The sequence below is a fragment of the Microcaecilia unicolor genome, chromosome 12, assembly GCF_901765095.1.
Source record: "Microcaecilia unicolor chromosome 12, aMicUni1.1, whole genome shotgun sequence".
NCBI classification, from domain to species: domain Eukaryota; kingdom Metazoa; phylum Chordata; class Amphibia; order Gymnophiona; family Siphonopidae; genus Microcaecilia; species Microcaecilia unicolor.
Window position 1 is genome coordinate 79,379,052 of NC_044042.1, and position 25,818 is coordinate 79,404,869.

Consider the following 25,818-nt stretch of genomic DNA (forward strand, 5'->3'; position numbering starts at 1 on the left):
TGCCCAGCACTATCCCCGCCTCCCAACCACCAGCCCCGCCTCCCACCACCAGCTCTGGCATCCATGTCCATCCATGTGCCTCTCTCCCCTGCCCCCCTCCATTCATCCATATCCATATCCATATCATTTTATTTTCATTTTAGTGTTTGGAATATGTCTACTTTGAGAATTTACATCTGCTATCTTATTTTGCAATGTATAGCAATTTGTTTCTAAGAATATTGCTGACAATTCCTGTCAGTGTGGCAAGTGGTGAGCGATCATTTTCACGGGGGGGGGGGGGGGGCCGCCGCCGCCAACTGATAGTCTGCAGGGGGGGCGCCAACTGATAGTCTGCAGGGGGGCGCCAGAGACCCTAGGCACGGCCCTGCCGCCTCCCAACCACCAGCCCTGCACTGGTTTGACATTTCTGCTTGCATTTAGAATATTAAATTGTGCTGTGGAAAAGGATATATTGATGCACCAGGCCATTTTTAACCAGTCAGATGTCACTGACTGTCCTGTGCAGTCCTGCTTTCATGGCAATTTCTGAAAGCACAGAGGGGCTCTGAGCTCTGACATTTACAGCAGTCATGCTAGACACTGATCCAGTATCTTGTCTAACATAACACCCTTCCTGAATGTTATAAAGAGAAGACAAATTTTTGTTAAATGACTCAGTTAGGGGAAGGGGGCTGTGGAAACAGCAAGGTTTTTGCGTTGGTCAACAACAGAAACCCCTCTCCTTAATCATGCATCCAGATCAGTGGCGTAGCTACGTGGGGCCAGGGGGGCCTGGGCCCCCGTAGGTTTAGCCCTGGACCCCCCTGCCGACGACCCTCTCGACCCCCCCTCCTGCCGTTGCCTGCCTTTACTGGTGGGGGACCCCAACCCTTGCCAGCCGAGGTCCTCTTCCCGTAAAAGCCTTCCTTCTGTTTCTGACGTCCTGCACGTACAACGTGCAGGACGTCAGAAACAGAAGGACGCCTTGCGCGGGAAGAAGAGGACTTCGGCTGGCGGGGGTTGGGATCCCCCGCCAGCAAAGGTAGGCAAAGGCGGGTTGGCGCAGGAGGGGGGGTCGGTGGCACTGGGGGGGGGGGCTAAAATGTGCCCCCTCACCTTGGGCTCTGGACCCCCCTCTCGCTGAAGTCTGACTACGCCCCTGAAGATGTGCCTTTGAGTCAGTGTTGACACCTGGTGACCATGCAATGAGACCCACCCTCATGGTTTTCTTGGCACGATATGAGTGGTTTGCCACTGCCTTCTCCTGAGGCACAGAGGTTTAAATGACTTGCCCAAGGCCACGAGGAGCTGCACGGGATTTGAAATTGGGCCCTTCTGGTTCCCAAGTCGCTGTTTACTCATGCATACCAATAAAATTTAATTTAACAGTTTATAGACCTGAATATGACTTCCATTTAATCTTGTTATCAGGGTAGAAGTAACTAAAAAGGTTGGGGTGAATAGCATAATTTACTATTCTGCCGAATACGAATAATGAAAAATATTATTCGGCCGAACACGAATAATGGGCACTGAGCTTTAACATAACAAATAATAAAAGAATCAATGTGAAATCAGAGATTGTGTTTGTTTCTGTAGGATTTTAGCACAGTAGAGCGTTGGATTATTCATATTCAAATTTAAATCGCTATTCAGCTACATACGAATAATGTATTTGGGGCCGAATCGAATCAAATACAAATATTTGGCACAATTCAAAGCGATTTAACTGGCCACAAATGGCTCCTGGCTGGTTAAATCGCTTGTGTGGGGTTATCTGCTGATACTCAGTGGTACTTAACTGGTTACTGCCACTGAATATCACCACAGACCACTAAACTCAAAGCCGGCCATTTTGTGGGCGGTCCGGGGAGGAGTCTGCACTTGTACAGAAATTCAGCACTTAACTGCCTAAGATTAACAGTCAAATCAAACTGTAATGGAATTTAAAAAATGAGTGCGATAAACACAGGAACCCTGCTTAGAAGGAATCGATCCAAAGAAACTTAGCAGAGACTAGGTGGCAGCACTGGTCATTGGGAAGCAAAGCCAATACTGGGTGGACTTCTACGGTCTGTGCCCTGATTGGGGCTGGGTAGATTTGGATGGGTTGGAGTGGAGCTTTGCAAGGGCTTCGACGACAACTTCAGAAGTTTTAGAACAAGGATAGTGCCGGGCAGACTTCCACAGTCTATGCCCAGAAAATAGCAAGGGCAAATCAAGATCAGGTATACAAATGTTGTATCACCTTATACCTTATGTAATGAGTTTATCACCTAGAACAGACTAGATAGACCATACAGGTCTTTATCTGCCATCATCTGCTATGTTATGCAAATCGGACCATATAAAAGTCAGTGCTATCTTTATGCTGTGTCATTTATGTGGTTAAGTGCTGAATATGACACTTAACTGCATAAGAGACAGCCGGCCGCATAATACCGGCACCCAGACATGACCCGGCATTGAATATCCAGGAATAACACCAGTGGCAGCTAAAAAAAAAATGCTCACAGCTGCTGGCTGAATATCGACCCCATAGATTTCATTTCCTTCAAAAATAGGGAATCTAATATTAGAATTAGATTGGCTCATTGGCTATTTCTTTCCGTATTGCCTACAAGCTGCTCTTTTTAACTTACAAAACTATGGGCCAATGATCAGAAGCAGGCGTTAGAGGCTGTTAGCGCCATACTAGTACCTGTATTTGCTACCGCCCTTTGATCAGAGCCCCCGAGCGCGTGAAGCAATGCAACTAGCTTGCAAAACAGGGCTTTTAGCGCAAGTAGCATGCAGATGCATGCTAAATATATTCCTTCCCAATGATCAAACCCTACGCCAGCTCGGAGCTGGCATTAGGGTTTGCAGACCATTGGGGAGGAATAATAAGCCCTGTCCAGCATGCATTTGCATGCTAGCAGGCCCCCCATTCCCCCCAATGCATCAGCCCTCCCCCGCAGGAACCCTTACCCGACCCCCCCCCCCCCAGTAATATGGGGACTGGAGGTCCACCCCCCCCAACATAGGTTCAGGGGGGCTGGAGATCTGGTGGGTCTGCAGCCACCCTAACCCCCCCCTAGCATCTCCTCAAATGGAGCCCTGAGTCAACCCCCTGACCTGAAGGTCTAGCAACCCTCAAACCCACCGCCTACTTTCGCTGGAGGAGGGAGGTGGCATCCCTTCTCTTCCATCGGCACCGCCTCAAAAATGGCAGTGCCCTGCCCAGCGCAGGATGCACAGGGCAGGGCTGGGCACCACCATTTTTATGGCGGCACCGATGGAAGAGGAGAGAGGCCACCTCCCTACTCCAATGAAAGAACAACGCAGGGCTTTCGATCATCTGCCCGTTAGAGAGCATCAGGAGCCCTCTTTTCTTTTGGCCTATCTTATCCCTTATTGCCCACTTCAATCCTTACACTCTTCTGATCAACATCTTCTCATAGTTCCCCCCATTTTCTGCAGATCCCACGGCCTCCATGCGTCGCTCTATTTTCTCCGTCTTGGCTTCTCAGCTCTGGAACCATCTGCGACTACACTTGAAAACCCTCCCCACTGTAACTAGGTTCAAAACCGACTTGAAGACATATCTTTTTCTGGAAGCATTTGGTGGCTGATCGGGATTGCTTGGGATACTAGTAGACCCCCCCCCCCCCCTCTTGTGTTAACCCTTTTATTCTTCTTTTCTATTATTCTAGTTCTCCCCTTCTCCTTTTGTACCAATCTGTCCGACGTTTTCTTTACTGCATGTTATTTCCTTTTCTCCCCACTTTAGACTGTAAGCCGCCTAGACACACTGTAGATTGGTAGGACAGAAAATCATTTAATAAACTTGAAATAAACTTGTATTTATAAACCGCCTTTATCCAAGGTGGTAATACAAAAAAAAATGTAATACAATCAAAACAAACAACAGTAAAGGTCTTCAAGAACAGTTCAAAACAAACAATAATCAAGTAGACACAAAAAAATGCCAGACAAAGCAAATAGTCTCTCAAATTCTTCTTAAAGGAGGTAAGCTGTGGATCTTTCTTTAAGCACAAGAGCCAATTCCATTCTACTGGAGCCACTCTGCTCCCCTTTCCTCTGGTAGATACCACAGTGATCCTGTTTTTTGGTTCGTCGTGTGCAGGAAAACCTCAGCCAGGTGAACGTCTCGCAGCAAGATGGCAGGGAACGACCACAGCCGTCACAGTGCCAGGCGGCTTTAGAGCGCAGCCTGCAGGAGCTGGAGGATAGAGGCTTGATTCGCATTCTGCGGGGGCCAGAAGGAGACACTGTCATCGAGATTCAGCCTGAAGCTGGTGTGAGGACTCTGCCCACGGGCATGGTCACCCTTGAAGCACCTTCCTCCAGCAGTACAGGTACTATGGAGAGAGTCTATAGGGTTAAATCTTAACTCTGTGCTATTGAGTTTCAGAGAAACTGAAAGAAGACCAGCATAAGGCTGCCAAGCTAGTTCTGGCTTTTTGCCATGCACACCCCTGGTGCCTTTCAATAGCTGTAGTCAATGCTTTTGCTTGCCTACATGGGGACCTCTTACTATCTTCTAACCTCTTGGTGCCACTCCAGCTGTGTCAGGGTGTGAACTGCACAGGGCTCCACTGTCATGCAGAATCTGTGAGCCCTAAACAGTTCAACCTGCAAGATAGCCAGAGCAGAACTGGGTGGTTAAAAGGCAGTGGAAGGATCCCACACAGGTTAGTGCCAACATTGTGCTGTAGTGATGATTTCAAATAGAAGAATTAGTTCTTGGATGTCAACTGTGAAATATTTAGGGTTTTTTTTTTTTTTAAATAACTGCTCCTTTTTTTTTTCAGATATCCCTCCTCCTCCTCCTCCTCTTCCTCCTGCCTCAGCCCCAGTGCCACCACCCCCTGCCCCTCCCCTTCCATTAACAGATGCCATTTCTGCTCCTGCACCACCGCCATGTCAATCAGAAACAGCAGTGCCTGACCCACCTCCTGCACCTCCCCTTCCTGTCAGCAGTGCCCCTTCCCCTCCTCCTCCTCCTCCCCCACCTCCGCCCCTTCCTGTCACTCTTCCTCCCCCAGCCCCTCCACTTCCTGGGCCTGGAGTCTCTGGGGCCCCACCACCCCCACCTCCTCCTCCGCCTCCAGCCTCTGGGATGAATGGCCCTGCCCCACCACCTCCACCCCCTGGAGGGCCAATGAGTGCCTTGAATTGTCTGGACCCAGCAATCAGCTCAGGTGAGGGTCAGCTAATACTGGTTCAGCTTTTCATCTCATTGATTGCTTACGGATCGGATCGCTTGTTCAATTTAGTTTGAAACACTTTCTTTACCACCTTTCAACTGAACTTCAAAGTGGTTTACTAATATAGAGTGCAAAAAGAAAACACCATACAATCATTCAAGAAGGCAGTGGTTCCCAAACCTGGTCCTGGAGGCACCCCAGCCAGTCAGGTTTTCAGGATATCCACAATGAATATTCATGAGAGAGATCTGACTATTCATTGTGGATATCCTGAAAACCTTACTGGCTGAGGTGCCTCCAGGACCAGGACTGGGAACCACTGCAATAAGGGATGTACAAACAATTATAGGAAAGGGATGGAAAACAAGAATGAGGGTGTTATAATGCCTTTGTATCGCTCCCTGGTGCAACTGCATCTCGAATACTGTGTGCAATTCTGGTCACCGCATCTCAAAAAAGATATAGTGGAATTAGAAAAGGTACAGAGAAGGGAAATGAAAAAGATAAAGGGGATGGGACGACTTCCCTGTAAGGAAAGGCTAAAGCAGCTAGGGCTCATCAGCTTGGAGAAAAGATGGCTGAGAGGAGATATGATAGAGCTCTATAAAATAATGAGTGGAGTGGAACAAGTAGAGGTGAATCGCTTGTTTACTCTTTCCAAAAATACTAGGACTAGGGGGCATGCGATGAAGCTACAAAGTAGTAAATTTAAAACAAATTGGAGAAAATATTCACTCAACATGACTCTGGAATGCATTGCCAGTGAATGTGGAGGAGTAGCCTAGTGGTTAGTGCAGTGGACTTTGATCCTGGGGAACTGAGTTCAGTTCCCACTGCAGCTCCTTGTGACTCTGGGCAAGTCACTTAACCCTCCATTGCCCTTGAATATATGTAAACCGCTTTGAATGTAGTTGCAAAAACCTCAGAAAGGTGGTATATCAAGTCCCATTTCCCTTTCCCTAATAAAAGCAGTTAGCTTAGCAGTGTTTAAAAAAGGTTTGGATAGCTTCCTAAAAGTCCATAAGCCATTATTAAGATGGACTTGGGGAAAATCCACTGCTTGTTTCTAGGGTAAGCAGCGTAAAATGTATTGTACTGTTTTGGGATCTTACCTGGTACTTGTGACCTGGATTAGGCACTGTTGGAAACAGGATGCTGAGCATGATGGACCTTCGGTCTGTCCCAGTATGGCAATACTTATGTTCTTATGATAGATAGATATAAAAGTTTGTTGTTGTAGTTGTTGAATTGATTGTTTACTCTTTCAAAAAGTACAAAGACTAGGGGACGCTCCATGAAGTTACATGGTAATATTTTTTAAAACAAATAGCAAAAATATTTTTTCACTCAACGATTAGTTAAGCTCTAGAACTCATTGCTGGAGGATGTGGTAATGGCAATTAGTGTATCTGGGTTTAAAAAAAGGTTTGGACAAGTTCCAGGAGGAAAAATCCATAACCTGCTATTAAGAAACGTGGGAAGCCACTCCTTATCCCTGGGATTGGTAGCATGAATCTTGTTATTCTTTGGGTTTCTGCCAAGTACTTATGACCTGGATGGGCCATCGTTAGAAGCAGGATACTGGGCTAGATGGACCATTGGTCTGACCCAGTGTGACTATTCTTATGTGTTAATAAATTAAACCTGATATTTACAGAGGGCGAATATTTGGAAGAGGGAGTTGCCTTTAAGATGAGGCAATTTGGAAGGTTTGAATGGTGGTGGGACAAGGAAGCAGTAAAGTTCAAGTAAAGAGGGAATGGTTAAAGTGTTTACCTTAGGGAAAAAAAGAACCTAAGTGTAAAAGTCAGATCATAGGTGGGCAGGCATTTAATGTAGAGGAGTGGTTGGTGGACAGAAGCCAGTGGATTCAGGCTGTCATCCCCAGTAAAAAAAAGTGACATTGAGATGTTCACAAGTCTACACTTGTTAAATGAGCAGAGTACGTGTGAGGCTATACAGCATTCAGACAAACCAAAAAGAAATAATGGGAAAGCCAGCAGCAGAAATTCTTATAGTCTAAGCCAGGGGTTCCCAAACCTGTCATGGGCAAACCCCAGCCAGTCAGGTTTTCAGGATATCCACAATGAATATGCAAGAGAGAGATTTGTATACCAATTTTCCTATGCAAGTGTTGCACACACAGTGAGGTTGAGTTAAGAACATAAGTGTTACCAGACTGAGATAGACTGAAGGTCCATCAAGCCCAGTATCCTGATTCCCAACAGTGGCCAATCCAGGTCACAATTACCTGGCAAGATCCCAGAACAGTAAAACAGATTTTATGCTGCTTATCCTAGAAATAAGCAGTGGATGTTACCAATTCCCTTAATAAGGGATTATGGACTTTTCTTTTAAGAAAGTATCCAAACCTTTTTCAAACCCTGCTAAGCTAACTGCTTTCAACACATTCTCAGGCAACAAATTCGAGTTTAATTACACGTTGAGTTGAGAATTATTGAGCTACAGGGAACCCAGACAGGTCCTGAGCTACTGGATGTCTTAGCGAGTACTTCAGTAACCTATTTAGATGTGTTAGTGCCAATTGATCCTTTACAAAACAGAATCATGGCATAGTTTTATTCTATCTTTATTCTCTTTGTATTTTTTTTTTTTTTTAGATATCAAAATCAAACAACCAATTAAAACCAAGTCCCGAATGCCTCTCTTCAACTGGGTTGCTCTCAAACCCACTCAGATCAAGGGGACAGTCTTCAAAGAGCTGAATGACGAAAAGGTGTTGCAGGTAAAGAGAGTGATTTGAAGTTATAGACATGAGGTATTGGCAGAACTAGGGTGGGGGGGGGGGGGGAAGGCAGGTCTTGGAATTGGAACAGCAGGGGTTACTGCACAGCAGGAGTGAGGTATATTAGGCAAGGTCTGTATGTGTGTGTGTGGGGGGGGGGGGGGAAGGGTACAGGTGACTATTATACAGCTGAAGTGAGGTGAACTGGGAAACTTCTATTGCACCGGTTTTGTTTTCGCTGACCATAATTATCTGTGTTACCAACCCTTTATTTTACACATATATTGAAATATCATTAAGTGGAATGACAGTGAAAATTCCCATGATCCCCTTGTCTCCTTCTCTGACCTCTTCCTCCTCTCTCCCCAGGAGCTGAATATGAATGATTTCGAGGAGCTGTTTAAGACAAAGGCTCAGGGCCCCAGCACAAACAGGAGCACCCTGGCAGTGAAAACCACACAGAAGGTGCCTAGCAAAGTGACACTGATTGAGTCCAACCGAGCCAAGAACCTGGCAATCACCTTGAGGAAGGGAGGTCTGAGCACCGAATGCATTTGCAAGGCTATCCAGACGTGAGTATCAGTCCCACGGGTCCTATGTAGCCCTAATGAATATGGAAGATGATGCTGTCTGGAGGAACAGGATGTATAGGATATTATGCTTTGTTTTGCTGATGTTTGATTTTTAAAATGTGTATGGTTTATTGGAATCTGTTTAGTATTGTAGATATAGCGGAATATTAAAAAAAAAAAAAGTTAAATCAATAAATAAAATATGCTGCCCTCTACTGGTCCCACTGCACAACAGCTAAGCATGTTGAATAGGAAATGAAAATGCAAGAGACTAAGAGGCAGATGCACTAAAGCTAAATGAGCCTTTAATGACTCTCCAATGAGGAAAATTTGATCCGTTGCATGCATCAAAGGGCTTTTACCGAGGAAGCCAGCAGCTAACGAAAACGGAATGGAGATGAGCAATTAGTGTGAAAACCCCATTGAAACGACATGCACTAACCTTTTCCGATTGCCTTTACGCAGGAAAAAGGCAGGAAAACTAACGAGAGGTCTGGACCACTCGTTAGGTCAGCTCTGTGGCAGGAAAAATCATTAAGAGAAAAAATAAACAAACTTTGAGCCAATCCCAGCGCATTAGCAGAGCTAAAAGCGCTGTGATTGGTCCAAAGGACGTCAGAAAAACAAAAATAAATAAAATAAAAAAAGGATCGGGAGGGGGCAAGGGCGCTCATCAGGAGCGTCCTGTACGGACGGCCTTCCCCCCCCCCCCGCGCTCGCCACTTTCCGCCGCTCCCCCACCCTGAAAAAGCAAAATTCGAGCAGCCCCTGCCCCCCTCCCTTCCTCACTACTCTGTCACCTCAGCTCCGCCTCCCGACATCCTCCGTCCTGTGCCCCGCCCCCTTTTGGGGTCATCGCCGCCATTCCCCTCTTCCATCGGGCCCCCCTCCCTCTTACCGGGCCCGTGCAGCGCCTCTCTCCTCTGTCCGAAGGCGCTGCACGGGCAAGAAGAAAGCTGATGGCTGCCTTCGCCCAGCTTCGATGGCACGTCTTTCTCCTGCTGGGCCCGCCCCTGTCTGACGTCAGTAACCTACGTAGGTCCTGACGTCAGACAGGGGCGGGCCCAGCAGGAGAAAGACGCGCCATCGAAGCTGGGCGAAGGCAGCCATCAGCTTTCTTCTTGCCCGTGCAGCGCCTTCGGACAGAGGAGAGAGGCGCTGCACGGGCCCGGTAAGAGGGAGGGGGGCCCGATGGAAGAGGGGAATGGCGGCGACGACCCCAAAAGGGGGCGGGGCACAGGACGGAGGATGTCGGGAGGCGGAGCTGAGGTGACAGAGTAGTGAGGAAGGGAGGGGGACCGGGGCAGCTAGCATTTTGCTTTTTCGGGGTGGGGGGAGCGGCGGAAAGTGGCGAGCGCGGGGGGGGGCAAGGCCGTCCGTACAGGACGCTCCTGATGAGCGCCCTTGCCCCCTCCCGACCCTTTTTTTTTATTTTTATTTTGATTTGGGAGCCATGTGCTTGTGATTTGACTGTGTTTTGACTGTTTGTGGCATGCGCAGAGCAGCTAACATAACGCTTGGCTGCTCTGCGCATGATTTGGGGGCTGATTAACGATGTGTATTGTGATTCTTTGGTACATTGTACGTTTCAATACCGATCTCAGCATGTGTGACTTTTTTTTTTGGTGCATTTTTCGTTATTTTAAAATCGTTAGGGACTTTAACGATTTAGATTTTTTTACGTTTGGTTGCTGCATCTGCCTCTAAGGGGGCTAGCAGGAAGTTTAAATGGGTGGAAAAGGGGGGAGTCACACATGAAAAGGAACAATGAAAGAGAGAAGGGGTCAGTATTGATAAGGTGGAAGGAAGAATATAGATTCGTAGAGGGTGGGAAAGGAGGCATACAGAAAAAGGGGCTCTATGTTACTCACCCAATCTCTTTTCCAGCCATTTTTTCCCCTCAGTCTCTCCTCTCTCCTCCCCAGTTATGACTTGCAGTCCCTCAACCTGGATTTCCTGGAGCTACTTGAGCGTTTCATCCCCAGTGAGTATGAACAGAACCTCATTAGGAAGTATCAAAAGGAACAGAAGCCCCTGGAGGATCTCTCAGACGAGGACAGATTTATGATCCAGTTCAGCAAGATTCCCCAGCTCTTGGAGCGGATAAACATTATGACCTTCCTGGGCAATTTCCCAGATACTGTGCAGAGGCTGACACCGGTATGAATTCGCTCTTATTTTTGAGAGGAGGATAAGTTATGAAAGCAGATGATGACAGGAGAGGATTGAGGGGTTTGGGTATTCGAAGTATCTATGGATAGGGTTTTGGAGTTTCTATACTGTTGACTGGTTGATGTGCTGAACCTTTGCATCGTGCTTATCTGCTGTCACCAAAAAGTAGAATTGAGATTAGAATTATCTTTCCAGTGAATTTTCAGCAATTACTTTTTGATGGACTGATTCATTTTATCTGTCTGTATGTATAAACTCACTGTAAGTTTGGTTTCTTTTAATATTATGTATATATCTATGTGATCTGCTAAGAACTATGAATTAAGTGGAATAGAAGAATTTTAAATAAATAAACACACCATGTCTTGTGCTCTGTATTCTCTTTTGTGCTCACTGATCTCACACCAGTTATTTCTTGCTCTGTCTCAGCAATTGAATGCAATCATCGCTGCCTCCATGTCTCTCAAGTCGTCCTCCAAGCTCCAGGACATCTTGGAGGTAAGTAACAGAGCTCTGGAGTGGGAAGGGGAAGGGGTAACCCAAAATTGTGGCACTCCTGCTGTGGCTGGTGGGAATCCTTCTCCTCAGGTAGCCAATGCTCTTCCAAATGGCATCTGGCACCACAGACCGGCCCCTCTGCACATGCTCAGTTGTCACCCATGTGGAAGCACTGAGCATGTCCGGACCAGTGTTGCTAGGTGGGCGGTTTTCCCCGCCCAATTGGGCGGTTTTCTGCGACCCGCCACGGGAAATTTTTGCCCGCGGCGGGTTGCGGTTTTTTGGGCTTGTTTTGGGGTCTTTCGGCGGTTTTTTAAGTGGTTTTTCGGGCCGCGGGGCTAGTGGCGTTTTGGGCGGGGTTAGTGACGGTTTGGGCGGGGTTAGTGACGTTCTTGGCGGGGCCGATGACTGGGAGGCGGGGCCGATGATGGCGGGGGTGATGACGGCGGGGGCGGGGTTGATGACGGCCGGGGTGGGGGTGTCAGGGGCGGGGTTTGACTTTGGGCGGGTTTTGGGCTGGTTTGGGTGGGGAAAAAATTTTCCACCTGGCAACCCTGGTTCCGGACTACTGGCAGCAGTGTCAGCTCAAGTTTAGTGCTGCCAGCTGCTGTTTGGAAGGAGGAGGAAACCTTCAGCTGGTGCAGTTTGGGAATCCCCAACAGCTCAGGTATTTAATATTTTGTGTTTGAGGGTAGGGAGAGAGGCAGAATGCAGAGCGTAGGGGGGCCAGGAGGGGCTCAATTCCCTGCCCATCCATTTTGGGCTCAGGCCCACCCAAAATTGGCTGTCTGGCTACGCCCCTGGTAAGAGCAAGGCCAGTCAGTGTTAGAAATGCTGCAGCCCAGGGCAGAAATTTTGGAGGAGGCACCAAAAACAGCCAGAAGGCTGTATGTCCTTCAGCTTCAAGCAGGCTTGGGCTCCCAGAACTGAAAAATGAACTTGCAGAGCTATTGTTAGTAATATGTAATTTATCTTTAAAATCTATGTTTGTGCAGCGCTGCGTACGCCTTGTAGCGCTATAGAAATGCTAAATAGTAGTAGTAGTAGTACCGGAAGATTGGAGGGTGGCCAATGTAACGCCAATTTTTTAAAAGGGTTCCAAAGGTGACCCAGGAAATTATAGACCAGCGAGCCTGATGTCAGAGCAGGGCAAAATGATAGAGACTATTATAATCAACAAAATTACTGAGCATATACGTAAGCATGGATTAATGAGACAAAGCCAATATGGATTTAGTCAAGGGAAATCTTGCCTCACCAACCTACTACATTTCTTTGAAGAGGTGAATCAACATGTGGATAAAGGTGAGCAGGTCAATATTATGTATCTGGATTTTCAAAAAGCATTTGACAAAGTACCTCATGAACAACTCCTGAGGAAGTTAAAAAGTCATGAGATAGGAGGTAATGTCAAACTGTGGATTAAGAACTGGTTAAAAGATAGAAAACAGACAGTAGGCTTAAATGATCAGTATTCTCAATGGAGAAGGATAGATAGTGGGGTTCGGCAGGGGTCTGTGCTGGGACTGCTGCCTTTTTAACATATTTATAAATGATCTAGAGATGGGAGTAACTAGTGAGGTAATCACATTTGCTGTTATTCAAAGTCATTAAATTGCAAGAGGATTGTGAAAAATTGCAAGAGGACCTTCCAAGACTGGGCATCCCAATGGCAGATGACATTTTATGTGAGCAAGTGCGAAGTCATGTATGTGGGGAAAAAGGAACTCAAACTATAGCTACATGATGCAAGGTTCCACATTAGGAATCATCGCCCAGGAAAAGATCTAGCTGTCATCGTTGATGATACGTTGAAACAGCAGCGTAGCCAGACCTGCCATTTTGGGCGGGCCCCGCATTAACCTGGGTGGGCTGTTCCCAACCCCACCCCTACACAGTAATTTTAAAATATTCCCTCCCCCCCCCCCCCCCCCCCCCCGGCATTTTCTTCTGTCTCCCTCGGCCTACCTTGGCAGCGCTTTCTGCCTTCGCCATCCCCTCCCTCTCTTCTGACGGCTCTCCCCGTCCGCGTGGTCTGTTTATTTTTAGTCCTTGAAGCGCCGTTCTCCCTCCAGCACCGCACCAGCGATTCCGATAGCCTTTTGCCAGCGTGCGTCGTCGGGGACGGAGCCTCTCAGGCGCGTCCTGAGGTGGGATGCGCCTAAGGAGAAGCCCCGCCCCCGACGATGCACGCTGGCAGAAGGCTATCGGAATCGCCGGTGCGGTCCTGGAGGGAGAACGGTGCTTCAAGGACTAAAATTAAACAGACCACGCGGATGGGGAGAGCCAGCAGAAGAGGCAGGAAAAGATGGCTTGGGTTGGGGCTTGTTAGGGTGGGCGCTGGGCGGGCCTGAAGGAAAAGTGGCTGGGCCTGGGCCCGTCCAGGCCCAACCGTGGCTACGCCCCTGCGTTGAAACCTTCTGCTCAGGTGCAGCGGCATCTAAGAAAGCAAACAGAATGTTAAGAATTAGGAAAGGAATGGAGAACAAACATGAGAATACTATAATACCTCAGTATTGCACCGAATCTGGGTGAGGGTGTGAAGGTTCTGCCTGCCTACTCTCTCTTGGTCCTCCTGGACATCCTACTTATCTCTTTCTGCTTTCCTATTTATTTCAATGGTGTTCTTCTTTCTTTTCACCAGTGACATAGCCACAGGGGGGGGGGGGGGGGCTTGGGGGTGTGGGTTCCCCTCCACTTTGGGTTCAGAACCCCTCCAAAATTGTGGCAGCCAATATATGGCTGGCGAGGGTGCTCAAGTCCTGCCAACCGAAGAGTTTTCCTGCCGGAGCCCAGTCCGTACTGCCTGAGCAGTAGGAATTCGGCAGTATTTCTGCTCATGCTCAGTTGGTTCATGTATTTGAACTGAGAATGTACGGAAGTGCTGGTGTTGGAGGCTGGAGCAGCCTGCCTGCTTCCTCGCTTCTTAGACAGTGCTGCAGGGTTCTGGCAGCAAAACTTTGGCTGGCGGAGCTTGAGTATCTCTGCCAGCAAAGGCATGATTGGGGGGGGGGGAGGGAGGGAGGAGACATGCTTGCCCCCCCCCCCAGTCCACCCCTGAGCCTCCCCAAATCAACGTCTGGCTACACCCCTGCTTTTCACTGATTAGATCGTAAACTGCCTTGATATCTAGTTATGAAGGGTGTAATAGCAAATTAAAATGAACATAACTACCGTGTTTCCCCGAAAATAAGACACTGTCTTATATTAATTTTTGCTCCCCAAGACCCGCTAGGTCTTATTTTCAGGGGAGGCCTTATTTTTCAGGAAACATCGGGTCACCCCTCCCCCCCACCTGAGGTCACCCCCCCCCCCCTCGATCGCTGGCTCCCCCCGCCCTCAGTCGCTCCCGGAACTAACCTCTTAAACACTTCCTTTCACCATTCATCTTCGCACTCGCCGCAAGCAGCAGGGCAGGCCACTCCTTCCTTCCGTGTCCCGCCCTCACCTGACGTAACGTAACGTCAGGCGAGGGCGGGACACGGAAGGAAGGAGTGGCCTGCCCTGCTGCTTGCGGTGAGTGCGAAGATGAATGGTGAAAGGAAGCGTTTAAGAGGTTAGTTCCGGGAGCGACTGAGGGCGGGGGGAGCCGCCGATCGAGGGGGGGAGCCGCCGATCTCGGGTGGGGGGGTGACCCCGATGTTTCCCCGAAAAATAAGGCCTCCCTTGCTAGGTCTTATTTTCGGGGGATGTCCTATTTTCGGGGAAACACGGTATGTTATCAAAAATACATCTTCATACATACAGTAAAAAGAAACACAACAAGTGTCCAGAGAAGTGCCAGGAATACAGGGTGATAATGGTTATTCTCTGCCCACAGATTGTCCTGGCGTTTGGGAATTACATGAACAGCAGCAAGCGAGGGGCTGCCTATGGATTCCGTCTGCAGAGCCTTGACGTGGTAAGCATGGGGTCAGAAACCAGCCTGTCCCACGTGTGCTTTCTGCATATACATAGCTGGCGTGTGGATTGGAATTCAGCGGCTAGGTTTAGCCACAGAAGCAGGGCTGTTCCAGAGGCTGTGCAAGTGGAGTGGCCACACAGAGTGCAAGGGAGATGGGAGGTGCAAATCTCTCCTCTTTGGATGCTGCAGTGCAGTGGACAGGGCCGCCGAGAGACTGGGCCGGGCCCAAAGCAAGGCTGCCCCGGGGCTCCGCCCCCCCCCCCCCCCCCCGAGGTCGCCGCCACTCCCATCCTCCGTCCACCACCAGGCCGGGCCCCCTGCATTGAAATCACAGCGCCTTTCACCTCCATGTGAAAGCGCTGCAGGCAGCAGATCGCCTCCCTTCGGCCCTCCTTCCCTCCTTGTGTTCCGCCCCCACGGAAGTTATGTCAGACGAGGGCGGGACACAAGGAGGGAAGGAAGCCCGAAGGGAGGTGCCCTGCTGCCTGCAGCGCTTTCACACGGAGGTGAGAGGCGCTGTGATTTCAATGCAGGGGGCCTGGCCCGGTGACGGACGGAGGGGGGGGGGGGAGCGGCGGCAAACCCCCTTGGAGGCCCAGGCCCAGGGAAATTTGTCTCCCCTGCCCCCCCCCCCTCTCGGCAGCTATGGCAGTGGGCATTAAGGGAGGTGTCACACAGGATTCCTTTGATAATTGGCCTTGTTTTCAACACAGTTAGCCCCACATGTTAGTTAGTTAGTTAGTTAGGGGCCCTTTTACTAAGGTGCGCCAAAAAGTGGCCTGTGCTGGTGTAGGCACGTGTTTTGGGCGCGCCTAGGTCCATTTTTCAGCGCGCCTGGAAAAAAGGCCTTTTTTGTGGACAAAAATTGACGTGCATATCCATTTTCAGCCTGAGACCTTACCGCCACCCACTGACTTAGCGGTCTCACACGCTAACCGGGCAGTCAGCGTGCGTAAACTGCCAATTACGGCCGGGTAAGCGCCATGCGGTAGAAAATATTTTCTACCCCGTGATTTGGACGTGCATCAAAAATGGAATTAGCACCCGGGGCATGCGGTAGCTGGGCAGAAGTTCCAATTTGACGTGCATTGGATGCGTGTAGGTGCCTACGAGCCTTAGTAAAAGGGCCCTTCAGTTAGTTATTAGGATTTATTTACCGCCTTTTTGAAGGAATTCAGTCAAGGCAGCGTACAGTAAGAATAAATCAAACATGAGCAATAGACAATTATAGCAGTAAAAATATTCAATTATCAATACAAAGTATGGCATAGTATACTACTTCAACAACACCTCCTCGGGAATCTAACAATCAAAATTTACCCCAATTAAAACTCAAATACAAAACAGGAAAATATTACTAAAAATCATAATTAAATTTTCATATACATTTTTTATTTTTATTCCCAAACAAATCATATATTAAACTTACCAAAATACCTTATTTTTACTATACAAATGCACAACAATCCCTAACAAAATTATCTAAAATATATCTTCACATCCATCCATCCATCCATTCATTATCCTTATAAGTTCACTAAAAAAACGCCTCCAGAATCGGAAACAGTCCATGATAACAGACTTTTCTTCTTAATGAATCACCAGTCCATCTGGCGAACCACATCCGGTTCTGCCCATCACACAGGGGCGTAGCTACGGGTGAGCCTGGATGGGCCCAGGCCCACCCAGTTTAGCCTCAGGCCCGCCCGCCCAGAAGCAGATGCTTACCGTTACCGTCTCCCACCTCTGCCGCAGCGCTTCATTTAATGTTGTCGGTGCTGCTGTTACAGTTTCCCACCCCCGCGGCGGCGCTTTACACTTTACCTGACAGCAACGCTACAGATGCAGCGCTGACGTCCGACGTCCTGCTCCGGGGCCTTCCGCGTCCCGCCTCCGTAACAGGAAGTTACATCAGCGTGGAAGGCCCCGGAGCAGGACGTCGGATGTCAGCGCTGCATCTGTAGCATTGCTGTCAGGTAAAGTGTAAAGCGCCGCCGCGGGGGTGGGAAACTGTAACAGCAGCGCCGACAACATTAAATGAAGCGCTGCGGCAGGGGTGGGAGAGGGTGAGGAAGTCAGTGGGGTGCTGCGTGCTGGCCCAGTAAGGGGAGGCAGGGAGGGGAGGGAACAGAAGGGTGCTGGACTTGCCAGGGGCAGAGGGTTGGAGGGAAGGGAGAGAGGTTTTGGGATTTGCAGAGGGGAGGTTGGAGGGAAGGGATAGAGGTTTTGGGATTTGCAGAGGGGAGGTTGGAAGGAAGGGGAGAGGTTTTGGATTTGCAGAGGGGAGGTTGGAAGGAAGGGATAGAGGTTTTGGGATTTGCAGAGGGGAGGTTGGAAGGAAGGGGAGAGGTTTTGGATTTGCAGAGGGGAGGTTGGAAGGAAGGAGAGAGGTTTTGGGATTTGCAGAGGGGAGGTTGGAAGGAAGGGGAGAGGTTTTGGAATTTGTAGAGGGGAGGTTGGAGGGAAGGGAGAGAAGTTTTGGGATTTGCAGAGGGGAGGTTGGAAGGAAAGGGAGAGGTTTTGGGATTTGCAGAGGGGAGGTTGGAAGGAAAGGGAGAGGTTTGGGGATTTGCAGAGGGGAGGTTGGAAGGAAGGGGAGAGGTTTTGGATTTGCAGAAGGGAGGTTGGAGGGAAGAGAGAGGTTTTGGATATATAGGGGGGTGGAAGGAAGGGGAGAGGTGCTGGATATGCAGGGGGGGTGGAGGGAAAGGGGAGAAGCGCTGGATATGCAGAGGGTTGAAGTGAAGGGGAGAGGTGCTGGACATGTATGGGGGCTGGATGAAAGGGAAAGAGGTGCTGAACATGTAGGGGGGCTGGATGAAAGGGAGACAGATGCTGGACGTGTGGTGGGGGGCTGAAGGAGAGGTGCTGGATATACAGATGATGATATGCAGAGGGAAGGGAGAGAGATGCAGGGAGAAAGAGCCAGATGCATAAGGGGAAGGAAAGAGAGGAAGAGAAGCTGGTTGGGGGGTGGGATCAGAGAGGAGAGGGACACATTGGTGTGGAGGAGGGAGAAAGGGGACATAGGGAAGTATACAGATACAGAAGGGAGATGATGGGCATTAGGTGGGAGCATGGGGACAGGGACACAAATGTGAGATGCTGTATGGGGATGGCACATGGGCACAGAGGGGTAATGCCTGACCAAGGGGGGGGGTATAGAATAGAGATAAAATGCTGGACACTGGAGAGGGGGGTATATGGACACGGGAGGGGGGGGGAGAGATACCAGACAAGGGAGAGAATAGGAATGCAGAAGGGATATGCTGGGCATGGGGTGCATAGGTGCACAGAGGAATGATGATGGATGAGGGGATATGAACACAGGGGAGATACTGAACAAGGAAATATAGGAAAACAGAGATGGGAGATGGATGATGGACATGAAGAAAGAAGAAATGTCAAATAGGAGACCCTGGCAAATGAGTTAAGAGAAGACAGAGGGAAGCAGAAACCAGAGACTGGGACCAATATGATTTGAGAAAAAATGACCAGACAACAAAAAGGTATAAAAAATATTTTATTTTCAATGTTGTGAATATAATATGTTGGATTTGGAATGTACATCTTGCCAAAGTTGATGGTAAACATGGCTGGGGTCCAGGACAGAAATCTAGGAAAGGACCCCAAAGTCCATTACCAGGCTGCTCCTTCAGCTTCCAGCATGCAGGCTTTCTCTGGCCAAGGGACCAAGCACAATTGCCCTAGTTGCATCCCCTAACACCATCCCTGGCATGTGCCATCTTTATATTTTGCACAGGAGCAAATGCCTTTCTTTCTTGTTTCTCTGGTGTTGTACTACATGCAAGGTCTAGTTTCTTGGGGTTTCCGTTTAATTTATATTTCTAGAGTTTGTGGTCACTTATTCTGTATTTGGCATTTGTGTCTTGTGTGTGTGACTGAGGTATTCTGTTAGCATGAAGTTTCCATGTAGCATTCTGTAGTAATTTGGCTTGTTCAGCTTTCCTGATAAATGTATTTGTATTTTAGGGCCCTACTATAATATTTAAGGCACTTCTTTTTCATAGGTAGGATCTTTGTTTTTGGAAGTTAGTGTTGGCATGGTAGATTTGCTCTAGGTTCTGAGTGACTTTTGTTTTATAGATTTTTTTTAAAGTTAATTTATAATATGTCTGTAATTGAGATTACACTAGAAAACAAAATTTCTTTATATGATGAGTTTCATGGAGAATTGTCCTTGCTGTGCTCTGTATCCATTGTTGGTGGACGGCCAGGAGGTTCTCTGGATGCAGAATGTGTTTGGCTTCAATACCATATGTGTGTTGGAGGACCATGGCTCAGTGGGGCTGAATAGTGCAGTCTATTGTACTTCCCTTAGCTCTCAATTGGCCTGCAGCCACTGAAGCCTGCACTGCAACCCTCATTGAAGTTATGGGGAGTGGGGTAGGGACAGAGCATGGGTGCATCAGGTTTGCTGTTTTTTTTCTTTTTCAAAAAAGTTGGCAACTCTAGTGCCCACCCATCCAACCTGTTGGCCCACCCAAAAATTGCCTTCTAGCTACGCCACTGCCATCACATAGTTCCAATTTTAACCACAGAGATCTTCCCGTATTCCGTAATTTCCAAACAGATTTAGAGTCAAACACTCCTATTCCTCCAAACTCTAAGCATGTTTAGAGTTCTGATTGCGGTTGGACTGACTGATCCTTCCAGCTACGGTATGCCAAATACATTTGTATTATTCGAGTTGTGACTGACAGCTCCTGAAGACGCCAACTGAGCGAAACACAATTTCTGTGTTGGACGCCAACTGAGCGAAACACAAATTCTGTGTTGGACGCCAACTGAGCAAAACACAGATTCTGATATGTGTTGGACGCCAACTGAGCGAAACACAGATTCTGTGTTGGACGCCAACTGAGCGAAACACAGATTCTGTGTCGGACGCCAACTGAGCGAAACACAGATTCTGTGTCGGACGCCAACTGAGTGAAACACAAATTCTGTGTCAGACGCCAACTGAGCAAAACACAATTTCTGTGTCGGACGCCAACTGAGCGAAACACAATTTCTGTGTCGGACACCAACTGAGCGATACACAATTTCGGGCTGGCCAATCTTTTGGAGAAATAGGAGTGTTTGACTCTAAATCTGTTTGGAAATTACGGAATACGGGAAGATCTCCGTGGTTAAAATTGAAACTATGAGCTGGGCAGAACCGGATGTGGTTCGCTAGATGGACTGGTGATTCATTAAGAAGAAAAGTTTCTATCACGGACTATTTTCGATTCCGGAGGAGTTTTGTTTAGTCAACTTATAAGGGTAATGAATGGATGGATGTGAAGATATGTTTTAAGATAATTTTGTTAGGGATTGTTGTGCATTTGTATAGTAAAAATAAGTTTAATATATGATTTGTTTGGGAATAAAAATAAAAAAGGTATATGAAAATTTAATTATGATTTTTAGTAATATTTTCCAGTTTTGTATTTGATAGTATACTACTTACAATGTCAACACAATATGTAATAGAACATTTTAATTGACAGTGTAGGGTATAAGTAAAGAGTATAGATAAGAGAGTAAGTAAAGGGTATAGGTAAGAGAATAAGAGGAGTTAGAAAATAAGGTGACTGATTTAAAGAAAGTTGCACATGAGGTCAGAGAGATGGTTAAATATTATCTCAGCTAGGGTAGGAGTGGATAAGCATGTCCTGCTGCAGTATGTGCAGCCCGAGTCACTCCTTGTATGTGTGTATGTGAGACTAAGAAGTTAGGGCCCCTTTTACCAAGCAGCGGTAAGCCCAACGCGGGCTTACTACTTGCTATACAGGAAGTACCGCCAGGCAACTGCAACAGCCCAGTGGTACTTCCCACCCCTAGCGCGCCATCATTCTGGCGCTACAAAAATGTATTTTTCTTTCGCTAGAGTGTACCCAGTGGTAATCGGGCAGTGCTGTGCGCTGCCCGGTTACCACCCTCAATGGGTGGCAGCAGTGGTGTGCTGGAGCGGGCTCTCACAGGCTCGCGAGAGCCGTTTGTTAAGTTTTTAAGAATTTTGGGAGCTGGTTGTTAAAGTAGGCCTCCCCATGGCTACTTTAACAACGGACTCCCAAAATGTGGGCTTGGGCCCCCTCCTGAATTCTCTTTTACTTTGCTGGCAGTGATGCTGGCCCCACCAGCCAAGTAAATAGACTGCTGCTGCTCCCTGCTCCTTGTTTCTGACTCTGAGCATCAGGCTGGGACTTTTCATGCAAGCGCAAGAAGGTTCCATCATGCTGCTCAGAGCCAGAAACAAGCAGCAGAGAATGGTGGCAGTTCATTTATTGGCTGGTGGGGCTTGGCAAAGGTATGCCTAGCGTGCCTGCAGAAGGGAGGGGAGAGAGAGGCATGTATTCCCCCTCCCCCCCAAAAAAATTCAGGGCTGGCTATGCCCAGAGAGAGAGCCCGTTGTTAAAAATTTACCAGCACACCCCTGGGTGGCAGTAAGGGCTCCCCCCCCCCCCCCCACCCTGAAATGGCCATACAGCACGTGCTTTACTTGCCGCCCGGCCATTTCCTGTCAGAAAGCGAGACTTCCCTTTTACCAGCTGTGGTAAAATGGGGCCTTGGTGCACGTGTAAAACACACGCCGACGCCAGCACTGGCCCCCTTTTGCTGCAGCTTGGTAAAGGGGGCCCTTAGTTACTGCTTCCATTAAAGGCCTGGTTGGAGAGCCAAGCTTTCACCTGCTTCCTGGAGTAGAGATAGTCTTGTGTTAAGCAAGGCCTTTCAGGGAGTGCACTCCAGAGTTACAGAGAACAGCTACAAGTTTTCAGAAATAACCACAAAACTAGCTGTCGGAGACTGCAGCTGGGAAGCAGGGGAAAGGTTGAAGCATTCGGAGGGTACCACATACATTCCAACACAGCATTTTGTCCTTGGCAGCTCCTAGAGACAAAGTCGACAGATCGGAAGCAGACTCTGCTGCATTATATTGTGAAGGTGATTCAGGAGAAGTACCCAGAGCTGGCTGGCTTCTACTCTGAACTACATTTCTTGGACAAGGCCGCAGCAGGTAAGGAGCTCTGTTACTGTCATAGCAAATAGGGGGTGAAGCTGTGTCTAAAAGCCACTGCCAAAACAAGTCGAGCATAGAGCTCTATCCATTCTGTAAGTAATATGTGTGTACCCCCCTGGTTGTAGAGACGCATAGGCGACTGCCTAGACACAGCCCAGAAGGTGGAGCACATAAGTTATTTATTTGGTGGGACCAACGCCAGGGCCAACCTTAAGGCTGAAGGGAAAAGCAAGCAAGGCATCAGACAATCCATTCACACAAAACCTTTTTGCTGCTGTAGACTGTTACAGTTAAAAGATTTTTTTTTTTTAATTTCCTCCACTCTGCCACAGCTGTAGTGTCCCATAGAAGTGGTGGGCTGCCTGGGTGGTAAGGTGAGTGTCTCAAGATTCTCTTTACTCTTTCCAAAGAGACTGTACAGGGTGAGAAGGTTCCCCACACCTCCTCATTATACCAAGCCAGCACTGGGTTTCAGATCTGATCACTTGCCGCAAGTACCATGAATGTCTAACTGGTTGGGTACTGATGGGCTGATTTTTTTTCTCTCTGTCATCATGAGCCATAAGTACATAAGTATTGCCACACTGGGACATACCAAAGGTCCATCAAGCCCAGCATCCTGTTTCCAACAGTGGCCAATCCAGGTGACAAATACCTGGCAAGATCCCAAAAAAGCTCAATACATTTTATGCTGCTTATCCCAGAATCAAGTAGTGGATTTTCTTCAAGTCAATTTAATAATGGTCTATGGACTGTTCCTTTAGGAAGCCGTCCACATCCAGATCCTTTTTAAACCCGGCTAAGCCTTTACAACATTCTCTGGCAATAAATTCCAGAGTTTAATTACAGGTTGAGTGAAGAAAAACTTTCTCCGATTCGATTCGTATTAAATTTACAACTTTGTAGCTTCATCGCATTGGAAGGAATGGGGCTTCCTCTCGACACATATGGTCAGTAGCGGGAGAGGTTCCAAAAACAAGTTTTTTGGTGACAAAGTCAGCATTTATATCTTCTTCAGCAACACCCCTTCAGAAGGTTCAACTCCTCCCCTGCTTCTAGGCTTCCTTCCAGAAACTACCAGCCTAGTGGTTAGTGCAGCGGACTTTGATCCTGGGGACTAGGTTCAGTTCCCACTGCAGCTCCTTGTGACTCTGGGCAAGTCACTTTACCCTCCATTGCCCCAGGTACAAATAAGTACCTGTATATACTATGTAAACCGCTTTGAATGTAGTTGCAAAAACAACAGAAAGGCAATATATCAAGTCCCACCCCCCTTTCTAATCCCCTGGCAGGTTCCAGTGCCATTAGGTCTGAGCACCTAGAACAGGTGCAGAAGCAAAGACTCATCAATGACTAACTCTTATGGGCTGACAGCCACCAGCTGGATACAGACACTGATGAACTATTAGGAACAACAAGGGGAAAAATACTTACAGCCATATACTGCATATTTTCCCTTACCATATGCATCCATCCCAAAGTTTAAGAGGTGGAGAAGGCAGCAGGAGGTAGGAGAACCAAGAAGATAAGCAGCGAGGAAGGGTAGAGAAACAGGAAGTACGACCAAGGAGCCAGATGACATTTTGAGTTACTTGGACAGGAAGACTTTGATGATATGAATACAGATCAGGACAGGTACTAATTTAGACTGCAAATTTCGGAGTTTCCAAGTTACCCATTTCCGGGAAGGGGATTTTAGGCTAGTCCTGGATTTCTGCCAACTGGAGTGGAGGAGTGGCCTAGTGGTTAGAGCACTGGTCTTGCAATCCAGAGGTGGCCTGTTCAAATCCCGCTGCTGCTCCTTGTGATTTTGGGCAAGTCATTTAACCCTCCATTGCCTCAGGTACAAACTTAGATTGTGAGCCCTCCTGGGACAGAGAAATATCCAGTGTACCTGAACGTAACTCACCTTGAGCTACTACTGAAAAAGGTGTGAGCGAAATGGAAATAATAACCTCATCCTGATGCATCCTGCAGCACTGATTTCAATGGGTAGAATCAGGGACTACAAATCCCACACTGCTTTGGGAAGCAAGTTTAAAACCAGGCCTGGCAAAAAAAAACAAACCAGTGTCTCCCTCCTGATCTGAATAACTGAGGGCTACCTAAAAAAAATGCTGTAACTGAAAATACCTAAGATTAGTAACTACCATCTGTGTGAAGGATGTTTCCTGGTCATAGAGATCCCCCTGCTGACCAAGCAGTAGAAGTGCAGTTCTCATATTAGAAGGGCAAGGAGAATCATTAAAGGAACTCTAATTTCTGATGGCTTGCTCTTCATCACCCCGCAGTCTCACTGGACAGTGTTCTCTCTGATGTGCGAGCCCTCCAGCGTGGCATGGAGCTCACCCGTAAGGAGTTTATGAGGCAGGATGACAGCATGGTGCTCAAGGAATTCCTGAAGAGCAACAGTGATGTACTGGACAAGCTACAGGCGGATAGCAAAATGGCTCAGGTGAGGAATTGCACCTCTTCCCCCCCCCCCCCCCCCCGAACCTGTGGTACATCCCTCTCCCCAAGTAAGCTTGAATAAGCTAATCCAGTCCTGGTCTTATCCTACTGCCCTTCTGAGCTCCCTCACCTTTTTCCTATAGGAAGCATACGAGTCGACAGTGGAATATTTTGGCGAGAATCCCAAGACCACTACCCCCTCAGTGTTCTTCCCCATGTTCCTGCGCTTTACAAAAGCATACAAGGTAAGAATGCATGTGCACAGTCTAAAAATGATGCCCATGGTGAATGGCAGGCAGGTAGCAGAACCTTGCTGCTGGATGTGCTCCAGAACACACATTAGCAAGTGAATATACTGGCTGAGGCTAGGAGACAACACTGAAACAAGACAGTCTTATGAAATCCTAAGGGGTCCTTTTACTAAGGTGCGCTGACAATTGGCCTGCGCTGGTGTAGACGCATGTATTGGACGCACGCAGGTCCATTTTTCAGCGCACCTGCAAAAAAGGCCTTTTTCTTGGACCGAAAATGGACGTGCGGCAAAATAAAAATTGGCATGCGTCCATTTTGGGCCTGAGACCTTACTGTCACTTGTTGATCTAGTAGTAACGTCTCACGCGTTAACGGGGTGGTAATGGTCTATGTATGTACAATGCCGATTACCGCCTGGTTAGCACCACGCGCCGGAAATTTTACGGCGTGCCTAGTGGACGCGCGTTAAAAATGAAATTACCGCCCAGGCCACACGGTAGTTCAAAACTGACGCGCGTAGAACGTGAGTACGCGTCTACACAATTTAGTAAAAGGGCTCCTGGATCACTGCTTCCAAAATCTGGCTTTTGTGATCACTGTATGGATATCCAATGAAGCGTAAAATTGCAAGATACCAGAACGGTCTTATGTAACCCTAGTAGCGCTCTAGAAATGTTAAGTAGTAGTAGTAAGTAGTTATGTGGAGTACAAAAGCCAAAATTAGACATTCCTAGGATACACAAAATAAAGTTAAAACATACTCAGCCAGATAAGTGTTAAAAAGATAAGTTTTCAACTTCTTATGAAAAAAAAAAGCATATAATTATCTAACAATCTAATTTCCAAGGAGAGTTCATTCCAATTTAAAGCTGCTTAATGCAGAGATTTGCATAGGTTTCATCTAAAAACTATATTCCTATGTGTAGTTTGGCAACCACAAACCAGAGATGAGAGGGCACTTCCAGAGGATCGGTACTGAAAACCACTGCCCCAGGCCCCTGCCC

General features: G+C 47.8%; 1 protein-coding gene across 1 annotated transcript in view; it reads left to right on the forward strand.

The window, feature by feature from the left end:
• FMNL1 (formin like 1) overlaps positions 1-25,818 on the forward strand; it is a 138,688-nt gene that overhangs the window by 107,686 nt on the left and 5,184 nt on the right. Inside the window, exons 14-23 of the mRNA XM_030220847.1 lie at positions 4,112-4,343; positions 4,800-5,189; positions 7,817-7,941; positions 8,311-8,513; positions 10,439-10,673; positions 11,115-11,183; positions 15,004-15,084; positions 21,979-22,108; positions 24,403-24,566; positions 24,706-24,807. Coding sequence (XP_030076707.1) covers positions 4,112-4,343; positions 4,800-5,189; positions 7,817-7,941; positions 8,311-8,513; positions 10,439-10,673; positions 11,115-11,183; positions 15,004-15,084; positions 21,979-22,108; positions 24,403-24,566; positions 24,706-24,807 — 1,731 coding nt within the window. The remainder of the gene's footprint in view (positions 1-4,111; positions 4,344-4,799; positions 5,190-7,816; positions 7,942-8,310; positions 8,514-10,438; positions 10,674-11,114; positions 11,184-15,003; positions 15,085-21,978; positions 22,109-24,402; positions 24,567-24,705; positions 24,808-25,818) is intronic.